The sequence below is a fragment of the Falco punctatus genome (assembly GCF_963210335.1).
Source record: "Falco punctatus genome assembly, chromosome: 3".
Classification (NCBI taxonomy): domain Eukaryota; kingdom Metazoa; phylum Chordata; class Aves; order Falconiformes; family Falconidae; genus Falco; species Falco punctatus.
In genome coordinates this window covers 113,283,526-113,296,926 of record NC_137582.1, presented here as the reverse complement: position 1 = coordinate 113,296,926, position 13,401 = coordinate 113,283,526, and the positions used below count along the sequence as shown (strand labels likewise).

Below are 13,401 nucleotides of genomic sequence, written 5' to 3'. Positions count from 1 at the left end.
CCTACTCAGCATCTACTCAGCTTTTCCCATCACCACAGTATTTGTTCATCCCAGAACTCACAACACATTTGCCTTGTCAGACAGAAAAGCAAAACCCCAAATAATTTTTAAAATGTATAATGGAGGGTGAGGGTAGGGAAGGAAGAAAACCAGGAAGGTGGAGTACAGCCAAACAGTATCTTCCAGAGGATCCTGAGCAAAGTTCAAGACTGAAGCAGCTGATATCTGAACGCCAAGGAGCAACAGGACCTGTTCCGTTTGCTCAGCCGCTCCAGCGACGCTTTTCCCCAGGCTTTAGCTCCCTCTGTGGGACTCTGAGACAATCCCTGCTCAAAAAGAAGCACAGTTAGAATCCAGGACTGCACCATTTTCCTGCGCACAGGTTTGCCCTGAGCCGGGACAACAGGCTTGCTGCAGCCCAAGCCGCAGGGACACCACCTTGCAGCAGCTGAAAACAGGTACGATGGACCCATTCCTAAAGTACAGCCGCATACCCCAACCTCAGCCACCTTCAGAAACACTGGAGTTTGAACTCCTTCCTGCCAGGCAGGACTGCAGAATTTTGAGTCATCTTCACAGACAGCTGAGGCTGCAGGGAGAACTGCACTGCAGCACCAGCCCTGCACTTGCACATCATGCCAGAGACCTGCCAGGAGCAGCGAGGCACTTCTGCACACCACCACCCCTGTTATCCCACTTCTGTTAATATTTAGGCTGCAATCAACTTCAGTGTTAGGAACTAAAGACACCTCTGAGAGGTTCTGTCGGCTGTTTTTCCTCCTCTGTCCTTGCCGACACGAAGATGGCCAGAGACTTTCCACTTGTATCAGCACAGGTGCTAATGCCAGTAGCTGGCCTTTACAAACCAGCATGCTTCCCTGAACCCCTGGGAGCTGGAAATGTAATTCTGCTGAGCTGCATGTTCCTCCAAAAGCATTTCTCAGAGCTCTGTTATGGAAAAAAGCAAACTGGGAACGAGGAATCCCTTTTGATTAGTTTTTTGTGGGTGGGGTGAGGTGTTTGTGTTCGTGGTGTTTTGTTTTGTTTTCCCTTAAGCCAAGTTGGTGACAATTTTACTTCCTCTCTTCAGGGCTCTCTCCAAAAAACTGAACACAGCACAATTCTGTCTCATTACATTTAAGATTTACTGTCCTGCCTTTCTGCAAAATACAGCTCCTCCTCCCAAGCCATGGGGGATTAACATGAAGTTGAGCTACGAAAGCTGCTACTTAGATTTTTAGAAGTTTTAAAAAGCCTTTTGAAAGGAGGAAAACCCTCTTGAAGGCATCTATGCCAGAGATAAGATGCTTGCTTCTACCCTTGAAAGACTGTAGGGATGCTAGAGAGTTGAGCCCCTCTACAGCCCCATGAAATGGGCTGATGAGCTCTTTGACTCCACCTTCCCATATTTACACAGCCTTCGTACAAGGGGACTTAAATTACATTAATAAAGTTAATGACAAGTCTTCAATACAGGAAATAACAGGACTTGCCTCTGCCTACAGTCCCATGAGATCATTTAATTGTTCTGCATGCTGTTAAAATAAAATTAAACTAGTAAGAGCAGCTTTTGAACAGCTGGGTGCCTGGAGCAGTGGGAGCCTGACATCTGCCCTCTCTCCCCATGGAATTCAGGAGGCTCCTCTTCTTTTTGCAAAAACAATTGTTTCAATTATACAAATTGAAAAGAATTATCAATTGATTAAAAAAAAAAAATCCTGTTTTTTCAGGCTTTGTTGTTTGGGAGGAAAAGAAACAGATGTATGTGAGAGAGGTCTACTCAGAGAGACCTACCAAACCCAACACTCTGCTTTCTTTTCAGGATGCTCAGCCCTCACGGTACCCCACGACCCAGGCAGGCTGGCTGCCTTTCAGACTCAGCCCTTTCTACTGAGTGTGACCTGCAGGGTAAGTGCTTCCATGGAGGGTGGGAGAGACACAAGTACACAGGGCTTCATACTCTTTCCAAAGAGACTGCAGTTCCCAGCACATCACATTTTTTACCTAAGCAGTCAGGACAGCTGACCTGTTTTTACCTCCTTCAGCTGCGCTCTGCTACTGAAGAGCGTGCTACCAATGTCTGCTTCACAGACAGAACCCCCCCCAGCACCCCAGCCCCAAGTGCTCTACATGGATTATCTGACACCCCTGCGTGTCCTGTGGCCGTCAGTCGTGAGGTCAAGCGCGAGGCAACAAAATGCCAACACAACCTGACCAAAGCTAGGACATCAGTGTTCAGTCTTGTACCTAAGATGATGAAGAACTTCTGTCAATTTCTATGTCAGCTTGGATGAATCACCCACCGATTTCTTTCTAGGATCATCAGGGATAATGCAGCAGGGATTGCATTACCTTATGAGGAATACTTGGGGCACTAAAAACATCCGAACTGCGCAGCCCTGAAGAAATGTATGCGTGCGTGGTATTTCATATTAGTAGGAGCCGCTAATTCCTCTTGTTCAGTTTTCACTGGTGTTCTGTCCTTGCGGCCAGGCAGCACTGAAGTCTATTTCCCCATTTTACAGGCTCGAGTAACAGACACTACCCCAGCTCACAGGGAAGGGGAGTGGATCAGTTCTGTAAGTGGTTTCACCCCAAAGGAACATGATGTGGAGCTGCTGTAGAGTCAGACAGGGAACCTTCTCAGCAGCAGCACAAACCTACCTCTCTGTCAAACACGTATTCCCCACCCCTCATATCACGAGGCTGCACACAGGCAGGGCAGGAGGAAAGACTCACGCTAGGTTTTTACCGAGGAAGAAGAAATCAACACTGCAATGTAGGCAGCCCAGGCTCAGGTGCTGGAAAGCAGGGGTTTCGCCCGCTCAGGGTCCAGCACGTCCTTGTTCTTGTGGGGTTCTGGGCACTGCCAGGAGCTGTTTGATCTTTGCAAAGGCCAATCCAACTCATCGCAGTGGCAACAACAAATGGAGGAAAACAGCCGAGTCTGGACCACCCGTGTACAGAGGACAAACATAATACAGTTGGCACCTCCTTGGAACGTGTTACCAATTCCCTGCAAGGGCAAGAAAGGAGTTAACCAGTGCCGTTCCTACGGGCACCCCCAAGAGAAGAGCAAACGTCCTGTCAGACTGGCTATAGTACTGCCCAACTGACAGTCGGCAACTTCCACCTAAATGAGAAAAACAGATTCAGAAAAATCAACACAAAGCCGGCCAGGTGGTGCTGTCGGCGGCCGTTTCCACAGCCTGGCCAGGGGAGGAGCCGGCCGAGCCCTGCTGACGGACAGACACACAACATTCCTGGTCCAAGCCTGCTTTTCCTGCAAGCAGCCAGCATTGCCAGACTCTCCCATTGCAGCCACGCTCTGCAGCCACCAGATGCTGCTGGAGCAGCTGGTGCTGAGCATCCCGGATAGCGCTGGCCAGCAAGGAGCACGCGTTCTTGCAACACACACGTTGTTTTACCGGTACACTCTGCATCCTGCCACAAAAGAGTGATGTTAAGAGCCACAAAACCTTATCTCCCTCCCAGATCCTCCTCCTAATGGATTTCCTGGCAAATACTTACGTGCAGGACAACCAGGACTGAATTTTGCACTGCAGGGGAGTTACAGAGGGTCAGAATGAATCGCACAGTGCTCCAGATGCGGAGGATGATAAAGATCACAGGGATGAGAATCAACTTCTTATCTGCTATGGAAGTCCGGGGCTGAAATGCAGGTGCTCTTGAGAGAATCGGGCGATACTCTGAGAGAGCCGCGTGCTTCCATGGAGGGTGGGAGAGACACAAAAACATGAACAAAAAGCTACACACATTGGACATTTAGCTCCATGGGGTTCTTTCCAAAGCAAACTAAATTTTTGCATCTGGAGGGAAGTTAACAGGGACACAGCTCTGAGCGCTCATCTTCAGCCACATTCAGGCCTTGCTAATGCAAACATTCCTGCTGAAGCCAGGGAGCGGCAAATAAAGGATATCCGGCCCTTATCAGAGTCTAACCAGGTCATAACAAGATAAAAAAAAAAACAACGTGGTGCTCCACAAAACAGTTTTGCTGGGCCAGTGGCCTAGCCCCATTGCTGTTGGCTTTACCACTTTGTAAATACATGGCTAAGGGTTTGGCCTTGGGAACACCTCTGACTGACAGAGAGAGAAACACACACACACACACACACACACAGAGGGAGAAGACTAGCTCATCCTTCTCAAACCATTCAAGCTTTTGGCCTCCACCACAGCCAGCAAGTTCCACAAGGCATTTATGCCCATGTGAACCAGTCCTTCAGTACGTTTGTACAGAACCTGCTGCCCAGTTTCTGACCATGTACTGTCAGCAATGGGCGTCCATAGATTAGGACAAGCCAGCAAACCTCTCTATACCAGCACACGTAGACAAAACCCAGGGATGTGTGCCCTGGCTCAGGGTGGTTGGAGGCGTAAGGTCTATGAGACCTTCCTATGGTAGAAGCTACTGGAGGCACTCAGATCCCTGGGTGGGGAGAGCAGGTCAGCACAGCACACGGAGCAGCTGCTGGGACACACGATGCTGACTACCAGGGTGTTAACATGGGTGAAGAGACTGAAACCCAGGATAGCCAACCTGCAGAAAACTATTCCTCCCATCATCAAGGCTACAGAGCACACACAACTTTGATGCACAGTATTCTCCTTTAGTCCAGTGCTCCCAGTCCTGGCACCTCACCTCCTCTAGAACAGAGCTGTATGACAACACAGCCCAAGCCAAACCCTGCTGAGGGCTTTCAGTGCAGCTTCCTACCTGCTTCCATGCAGTCTTTTCCATTTGGAAAGCCCCTAGTACACACGCCACGTGTGTCCCCCATAACAGCTATTTCCATAATTTCTCCTGCCTCTCAGACTGTGCAGAAGCCACGACTGCAAAGCCCACTTCAGCCACTAACACAGCCCAAATGCAGCCCTGGTTGCCTGCTGCTCTTCCTTGAAAGTGGGAGACTGCCCAACAGTAAAGAGGCTTAGTAAGCTGGCTACCAGACTTGGGAAAATCCCTGGTGATGAAAACAGAGATGCTCCACTCCAGATAGCCCTGTGCGCTGCTGGAGCAGCAGTCTGAGTCACTGTCTGAGTGATGAGTGCCTGCCCTCAGCACTGCTCCTCTAAGGGTCTGGGCAGGGAGTGGGGAAGGGAGAGCGCAGTGCCCAAGAATCCCTGGCAGAGGGAGAGGGTGGGAGCCTGGCCGGGCAGGGGGTCAGGTTGCCCAGCAGTCACACTGCTATCTTTGACGGCTGCTGGAACACAGCGTCCTGTCCGATTCGTGTCAGGTGATGGTGACAGGCACTAGACCAGCAAATCCTGCCCAGCTCCCCCTTTCCCAGGACTATTAGGACTGATTAAGACTAGGTTGTTCTTCCAACTGTCTGCAGGACCCTGCCCCAACCAGACTTGTGTTTACCACTAACTACAACTGCCATAGCTGCACCACAGCAAGCACATTTGCAGTGGCAGCATTCTCTGGAAGGACATCTGTTCAGATGTAGGTCTTTTCCCCCCTAATACAACTTAAGAGAAAAAAAGGAATCTCTGGAGGTAGTTCCTCCTGTCACTCTCAATCGATATTTCTTTATTACACAAATGCGTTCCAAATGCTGGATTCTTTGTCTTCACAAGGAACAGCAAGAAGCAAATAAGCCTCTGAATTCTGAAACCCTCCTGGGACAGGGTGTCTTCCTCTATTGTGTGTGCGCAGGGCGTCTAATGCTATATGGTGCCCAAACTCCCAAATGAGGCTTTATACTGCTAATACAAAACAGGTATTCATAAACACAAGCTATCATTAGAGGTAAGCCCAGACACCAATCTCACGCTTGGTACAAGTGCAACTCTGTGGATGACTGATTAAAGCTGGATTTTGTCCTTCACATCCTGTTTCAGTTCTTACTGTATGGATTTACATTTCACTCATATACATTCCATAACCCCCTAAGTTTTCAGAAGGCTTTTACATTCTTCTTGTGCTAAGTCACTGTGTAATCATGTTGCAGGGTGCTCGATCAGGTGTACTGCTTCTGTCAGTGGTGGGTGCATTTTGGCAGTATATGAAGCAATTGCTGCCTGTGTAGCTGCTAAATATGCAGCAAAATCTTCAGAGCATGGGAGGATAAAATCACATAGCAAGTCTGCAACTAAGTTGAAAGCAGCAAAATACTCACCGCTCTATTAATGTGCTTCTTGATGAGAATGTAGAGCACCGGCAAAGTCACATAGGCCAGTATCTCCCAAACCTTCCCCGTCAACAACATCCACAAGAGACGATCCTCTGCATCCAAGTTGACCCAACACCACCCCACAGAAACATTCGAGGCATCATAACCGATCTTCTTCAGAGCAACAGCCGCCACCGTAATGCCAAAGGGAACTCCCCAGCTGAGGAAAGAACGTGAAGAGCAGGGTTAAGCCTCAGGGTTAAGGACTCAGTTTAGTCCCTCCAGCCTCTGGGAGAATGGGTGACAGGCCAAGGGATTCTTCATCAGACAGGATGCCAGTACTTATTCCCAAACATCAACAGTCCTGCATCAGGCCGAAGGGAAGAGACTGGCATACAGGTATCGGACTGCGTGTGAACATGGACTGCAAATCCACTCCCTAAGGACCTACCCCAGGAACCTGCATCCCCAGTCCTGAAGGACAGATACATAGTGATGTGCTACACTCCAAAGTGGAACCTGGCCGGCACAGCAAGCACCTAGGGTCCAGCAGGGTGAACGGGAGACATCCCACCAACTCCCCTTCTCCCGCTCTCTCCTGGATACAGGTGAAGTCAAGGATGGGACAAGGCCAGAGCACTGAACAACGTGACTCTGCTGTAGGACCCAGCCATTCAGGAGCAAGCTGGCCGATCAGAGCTTTCACAACACAAGCACCCAAATCCCACATTCTGATTCTTAAGTGACACTTGGCACATAGAGGACCAGCACACAAAGAAATCCGTAATTTTATTCCATCAGTTGTTGTGTGTGTTTGTTATGTTTTTAAGTGGAGGTGTAGCGAAAGGATACTTTCTGAAGGACAAAGGGCATATTTCTTCCCAACGAAAAGCACTGGCAGTACCAGCAAAAAGCTAAGAAAGGAAAGAGGAGCCATATTCACGTAATTTGGAGCTGTGTTTTGACTTTGGCTTCCCTCTTTTGCCTATTTGCAAAGGCAAATACAGGAAAGCATTTAGAAGAAAAAATAACTGTGGTGACACACATGAGTTAAGTCACTCAACAGCTTGGGCTGCCCACAGAACACCATGAGGAAGAACTGAAAAATTCCATGAGCCCAAACGTAAAAGTGCTCGGCGCCTTCCTGGGCGCTGTTAATACCCAGGACTTTACAGGCCTGCCGCAGCCCATGACGCACAACTCACAAGTTACTCCACAACTGAAACAGTGCCCTGCCTTCAGCTGAATGCATCACTTGCCCTTCCCATATTCACCCTCAGAGAAAGGTTCTGCAGAGCCTTAACAGGGACAAGGGACACTCCAATGAACGACACAAATGCTTCAGAGAGTGCTCAGACTGAGCTTCCAGCATAGCCCTCCTGGTCTCTCCAGACTCAAAGAAAACAAAGCCATTACTGTATTGCTTTCATTACCTTCCTGGCTCACACTCTTATTTCACTGACAGCCTGTGGCAGCTGCAGAGAGCGTGAAAAGGATCTTCCTCCTAAAATCAGTTTCACGTGCACCAGAGTATGTAGGCAGCCAGCAGTTGTCTAGATCAGATTATCTGAAATTCCACAGCCCAGCTGAAAAATCACGAGATAATCCCACAACATTAGATTTCAAAAATACCCCATTTCCTACTCTTAAATAATGCCTGTTCACAAAACAAACCAAATGTAAATACAGTGCTGTAAAAATCTCAAGAGTCAATCTTGTAGCATGTTTAGAACATTTTGTTTCAGTGTTCAGTTCGGAACAGCCAGTGCTAATCCAAGACAACGTTGTAATTTAAGGACAGTTATGCTGCGGGAAGTCCTCCCCATGCTGTTACCAGAGCAGGCTTTCTAAAAACATTCCAAACAGCACCACCACGAAAGCTTCCACACAACTCAGGACTGATTTTGGTAAAAGCCTGAAAACAAGGATTACAGATGCAAAGACATCCAAATTTCAGTACACTTGGAAGAACTGACCACTAAGGTAAAGAATTCAAGAGAACTGGCACTTCCTTAAAGAAAATATGTTAAGGGCACACAAGCACCAAGAAAAAGGAAGCATATTAAGAAACTAATTTGCCTAAATAATGATCTCCATGGTGACCTGAAACTGAAAGAGAACTATATGAGAAGATAAAACCAGGTCAAATTACTATGCATGGATATAAGAGAGAGCGGCGTTAAGTACATACCGGCAAGTAAGTGAGGCCACAGTAGGGAATAACAGACTGCTAGGCAAGGGACTTCAAATCTTCAAGCATCTAAGTAGTAAAAGGAAAACTGTGGAATAAAACTGCCACACATTAAAGCAGTTAATTTTCACTGACATAGTGTACTGCGATGAGATGGCTAGTACAACTAACACCAAGGATAAAGGATTACAAGCTCCAAGGGAAGTTAGAAAGAATCTAGAAAGCAATCAGACATCTCAGTGAACTTCTTCAGCTCCATTTTAGAAAATTGGAAAGGAGAACTGAGACCAGTGATGTGATCATTCTTAAGAACCCCTAAATGACAGATTCCCAAGGACGGGAAGATATTAATGCTTTATACACATCTAGAAGAATGGAGGAACGAAAGAATCAGAATACTATACACCCAAGGCATATGTGAAGACCGGAACAAAAAGGATCCAAGGTAACACAGAGGAGCCCCAAAGACAGCGCAGTTATGTAGGCTGGGCCGCTCAAAAGCACGTGTGCTTCTAAACGCACTAAATGCAAACTGTGGGAGAGAAGGGAAAGACAACCACTTGTACCTCTGTAATAAAGGCTGGCAGCCCCACCTCTAAGGCAGACACAACAGGATCTAATCTCTGTATACTTCCCTAATACAGGCCCTCGCAACCTATTAACAAAGACACATGCAACCCAGCATATTTCTCCACATTAACACCAACACTGCCTTTATACAAGGTAAGATGGGGACCCTGAAAACTGCAGCAGCATACAACTCAAGTTGTATGGGTTTTCTTGTCCTCAGTATGCCTGGGTCAGATTGCTTAATACCACACTTTGATCTACGCAGCACAGCTGCCTCCCCTGCCAGAGGGCAGATTTGCTGTCACCTGCCTGCACAGGTTAGGCAACGAACCGTCCTCCCAGCAAGCCTACAGGCAACTCCTTCTGGGGACAGGAATTTTTACTCTGTAAAGAGAGACAAATCCGTCTTCTGGACATACCAGCCAATTTCAGGAAAGAGCTTTAGCACACATTGTAAGCAGAACTCCAGACCAAGTCTGTTGCTATTTAATTTCTGCTCCCCCCGCAACATCAAGCAGTTCGCAGTACCCAAGTACCTGGAACCAAGCAGAGACTCCTCCCAGAGAAGCCTGCAAGAGCCACACTTCAGTTGGCCTGACCTAAAAGCTTTTATAAACTAAATGATAAAGCCACAGCAAATTTCAAGAGATCCTGCACCTTACAGGCAACACGGAGCGACTTCAGTCCGGTTCTGCAACGGAGCACCGGCACTGTCACAGTCACCCGCGAGGACCCAGGTGTACAACGCAGTAGTACCTGAAAGGATCCTCAAGTTCTCTGCGGACATGCGTGGTTATAAACGTCTATTTAAGTGCACACAGATCTATTTTACTTATATATATGTATACACACACACACACAAAAGTAAGCATATATATGCTTCTAACCATCTGCATAGCCTGATCACGAAATGCAAATACTTCAGAGGCTGACAGAAATTGCTATCAAAAGCAAATAAAGAAACAATCCCAAGGTGGGTTCTGGTCCATTCCTCACCCTGAGTTTGGATCAGCTACTCTCACAGCAAAGATTACATTACCCAAGTAATACTTGATACTTAGATATCCAGAACGAGTGAGGTAGCCAGGAAATTTACACTCTGGATGCTAAAACTTACACCTTACGACTACAGAAATATTTTTAAAGCTAATAGCAAGCCTGTTTTCAAAGCTCATCTGAGTTCAACAAGTAAAACCAAAACAGAGCCTATAGTTCTCTAATTTACCAGTAGAATAGGTGGATGTGTTACCACATCAAAGATTCCAATAAGGAACAAACCTGTTTGACAGGTTTGATCCAGTGTGCCATCCTAATTTCCCTAAAAAGAAAATTTCAGGTGCTGACTTCCAACATATATTTAGTCAGCTCCACTCAGCTAAAGAACAAACAGTCTCTGGTTACACTCAACATTAAAAAAGTATTCATCTTCACAAACACTTGCCCCCTATGAGTAACTGCTTGTGAAGAACAGAAAACATGCAATGACAAAACTCCATCCTGCCTTGAATCCCTTCCAGAAGGGTGTCTCAGAATGGCTCTTCACACAACGATCACTGAATGACTGCATTAGCAACCTATGAAGCAAGGAGGGTGGGGAAAAAAATCCCAGTTGCTTGCCTAGACAAAAATACTGGAAACTTATCTTTATAGCCATAAAACATCACCTGCTTTTTTCAACCTTTTCTTTTTTCCCCACACAGGTTTCCCTCACCTACCTTCTGCAATTAATGTATGCGCTAGTATCTTTTCTTATCAGTTGCAACAGTTCTCATCTGCATGGTACCAAAAGATTTTTTAGCTAACAGCACCAGAGAGCGCCAGGTAGCACTTTGAAGCACTGGAAAGTGTCAGAGGAAGCCATCTCCAAGCATTATGTCCAGAATTTGATTATATGACTGCGTTCTCAAGTAATGATAGGAGTGCAGGTAAGGAAAGGAAGGTATGTCACAAGGGGATGGGAAGAGAACAAGTTCTCACTTGTTTTCTCTGGCTTTTTATACAGATCATAAAGCAGAAAGAAGCTTTAAACACTGGCTGTGCACAGAAGCGTGGGAGCCATTTACAAAGCAGAACCTGGCAATAGGTCTTCAGTGACAGCTCTCTATATTGCCCTTTAAAAAGAGCAAGCGGAGCTGATCAATACCAAGAAGATGGCATTTTATTTTTACTGCAAATACCTGAAAATAAACCTAGCAAATCTACCCAGAGGAAGTTCAGTTTGAACACTGCTTTCCTCTCTGTTGCAGGGTTAGAGCAATCTTTCAGGATTTTTACAGTTTCAAAGAGAGCGCACAGGTTGCGGCCAACATGATTCCAGTGAATCTGCCCGTTTCCAAATAGCTAAGAAGCATTAAACCAGATGGAGAAGTTAAAAGTACAGACAAAGGGCACACAACAAGTGATGAGCAGACAGGAAAACTACAAATAGGCCAGATGTGCATCAACTCTTGGATGTAGCCCAACATAGCCAGCATACCCTTAAAGAAGTCAGACTCCTTTTTTCTGTGCCTTTAGCAACATATGGCTCTTGACTGGCACTCCACCCTCTCCATAATGCTTATAGCCCTTCTCCATTCACTTGAAATGAAATAACCTAACAAACTCCACTGTCTCGCTGTATCCTGTTTCACCCTCACCAACAACAGCCTGATGTACACCGATGCATGCGCAGTCACCTCTGGCCTCCTCACATGCAGACCGTGCTGTCAAGCAACCATCAGAACAGGTAGGGCAGGAATCCAAGTTGCTCCTTAATTCACACCCCACCTCAGCGTCTTTCTCCTGCTCACCTACACCTGGACTTGACTCTAATTCAATCACCTCCCAGGTGATGCTGATAGAAAATAAAAGGTGACAAATACTTGATAAAGAAAAAGAAAATCCAGTACTTTCCCTGATGTTTTGTTTTGGGTTTTTCTTTCCCCTAAAGCAAGTCATTCCTCTTACGATTTCTTGCAAAAGCTTGGCAGCACAGAGGACTAAAGCATCACTGTTTTGCTTAGTGTGGAGGTAGCACATGATTCCACAAGCTCAAATAGCATAATGAAAGCTTTCACCGAACATGACATGGAAAATCAGCTCACTAAATAGCAGAAACTGAGACATAAAGCTACACTGTGGTCTGTTTTGTCTTGGTTTCAATCAAACATGCCAAAACAACCTTCAGAATCCTTTCCAGCAGCCTCCTCACTTGTAGGCTCCATTCTCCTATGAACACTGAATCACAGCAACCTGCCTGGGGAGAGGGGAAGGATCTGGAGACCAGGCTGACAGTGGGAAGTCGGGGACCCACAGAAACAGGTCCCCAACACAGGAGATTTGGCAGCAGCAGACAGGTCTTGCAAACCCAAGTTTCGTGGTATTATTTCTAGGACATCAGAGCAGATTGTGGAGGGAAAGCGGAAACCAGGATTTTTGGGGTCCTTATCCCTTGCCAGCGATTTTTTTCATGTGACCTTAAGCAAAAGGTTTTTAAGTTTTCCACATCTCTGTTTCTTTGCTTGGGAGGGGAGGGGGAGAAGTAAGCAGGGCTGGTTGGTTAAAAGACGGCACAATCCCTGTTTGAAAGGAACTTGAGGACGCGCTACCCTTAAGGCAAGCGCGGGTGACCGAAGCGCCCACCCGAGCGTGCAGCACGCAGCAGTGGTGGCTCCTGGCCGCGGGGTGGCTGCCTGTGGGGTCCACACCTCGGGTCCTCCCAGGAACAGCTGACAGCACCCACCTCACGACATGGAAGCAGCAGAGCAAGCCTGTGCCCGTAGGCGAGCCCCTCACGATGGTGACATAGAGGTAAAGGGCGATGGCCATGGTCCAGAAGAAGGAGCTGGTGTTGGAGAAGGTGGACAGGGCACCCTGCAGCACGCAGTCCCACGAGGTCCTGTCAAAGTCCTGCAGCACCCCGTAAAAGTACGAGAGGGCCGAGAGGAGGTCTGCCAGCGACAAGTAGAGCAGGAGCTGGCGGGGGCGGGTCCGCAGCTCCGGCCACAGGGCATGGGTGCAAACCAGCAGGCTGGAGCCCAGGAAGGAAAGCACGCAGGAGACCAGCACGACGGCCCGCTCCGAGGCGTACAGCTCCGTGGGGGGCAGCGGCGCGGACATGCCGGGGGCGCGCAGGGAGCGGCACCGGCAGCAGCGCGGCGGCGGGCGGGCGGGAGCCCCCAGCGGCGGCGGGGCGGGGCCAGACACGCCTGGAGGGGCGGGGCGGGGGGCGGGGCCAGGCACGCCTGGAGGGGCGGGGCGGGGATGGGAGGGGCGGGGCGGGCGGCCTGGTCCCGCTCTCTCCACCACCGGCCTGGGGCGATCCCTGCAGCTGGCCGGGCTTGTAACCGCTCCGTCCAGGGCACTTCGGAGAGAACCGGCTGCGTGTCCCGGCGCCCAGAAACCACCTTTTCTCTGTAAATACATATACATCTGAAAAAACCCCACAACCACAGAAAAAACCCCAAACGACCCAAACCCGCCGCGCCTGCCAGCGCAATGGGACAGAAGGAACCGGTC

At 48.2% G+C, this 13,401-nt stretch overlaps 1 protein-coding gene across 2 annotated transcripts; it reads right to left on the bottom strand.

Moving 5' to 3' along the window:
- Nucleotides 1-101: 101 nt before the first annotated feature.
- On the bottom strand, nucleotides 102-13,079 carry GPR157 (G protein-coupled receptor 157). 2 transcript variants are annotated; one of them, XR_013926515.1, is made up of 5 exons: nucleotides 12,626-13,079; nucleotides 6,150-6,363; nucleotides 3,532-3,726; nucleotides 2,740-3,016; nucleotides 102-326 (listed from the first exon to the last, which is right to left on the bottom strand). XR_013926515.1 is itself a non-coding variant. In XM_080377943.1 (5 exons), exons 1-4 carry the CDS (start codon nucleotides 13,000-13,002, stop codon nucleotides 2,795-2,797), a joined length of 1,008 nt encoding a protein of 335 aa, XP_080234069.1. In that variant the 5' UTR covers nucleotides 13,003-13,077; the 3' UTR covers nucleotides 102-326; nucleotides 2,753-2,794. The 2 variants fall into 2 exon arrangements, 1 of the variants encoding a protein (XP_080234069.1); XM_080377943.1 differs by having other exon boundaries at nucleotides 2,753-3,016; nucleotides 12,626-13,077.
- Between the last annotated feature and the right edge of the window lie 322 nt (nucleotides 13,080-13,401).

Bases quoted from the DNA above. Each gene is read 5' to 3' on its own strand.
- GPR157 (XM_080377943.1), bottom strand. From the start codon at position 13,002: ATGTCCGCGCCGCTGCCCCCCACGGAGCTGTACGCCTCGGAGCGGGCC. The intron at 6,364-12,625 runs GTGGGTGCTGTC...TTCTTTCCTCAG, and splicing joins TGCTGCTTCCATGTCGTGAG to CTGGGGAGTTCCCTTTGGCA. The intron at 3,017-3,531 runs GTAAGTATTTGC...TTGCCCTTGCAG, and splicing joins CAGTCCTGGTTGTCCTGCAC to GGAATTGGTAACACGTTCCA.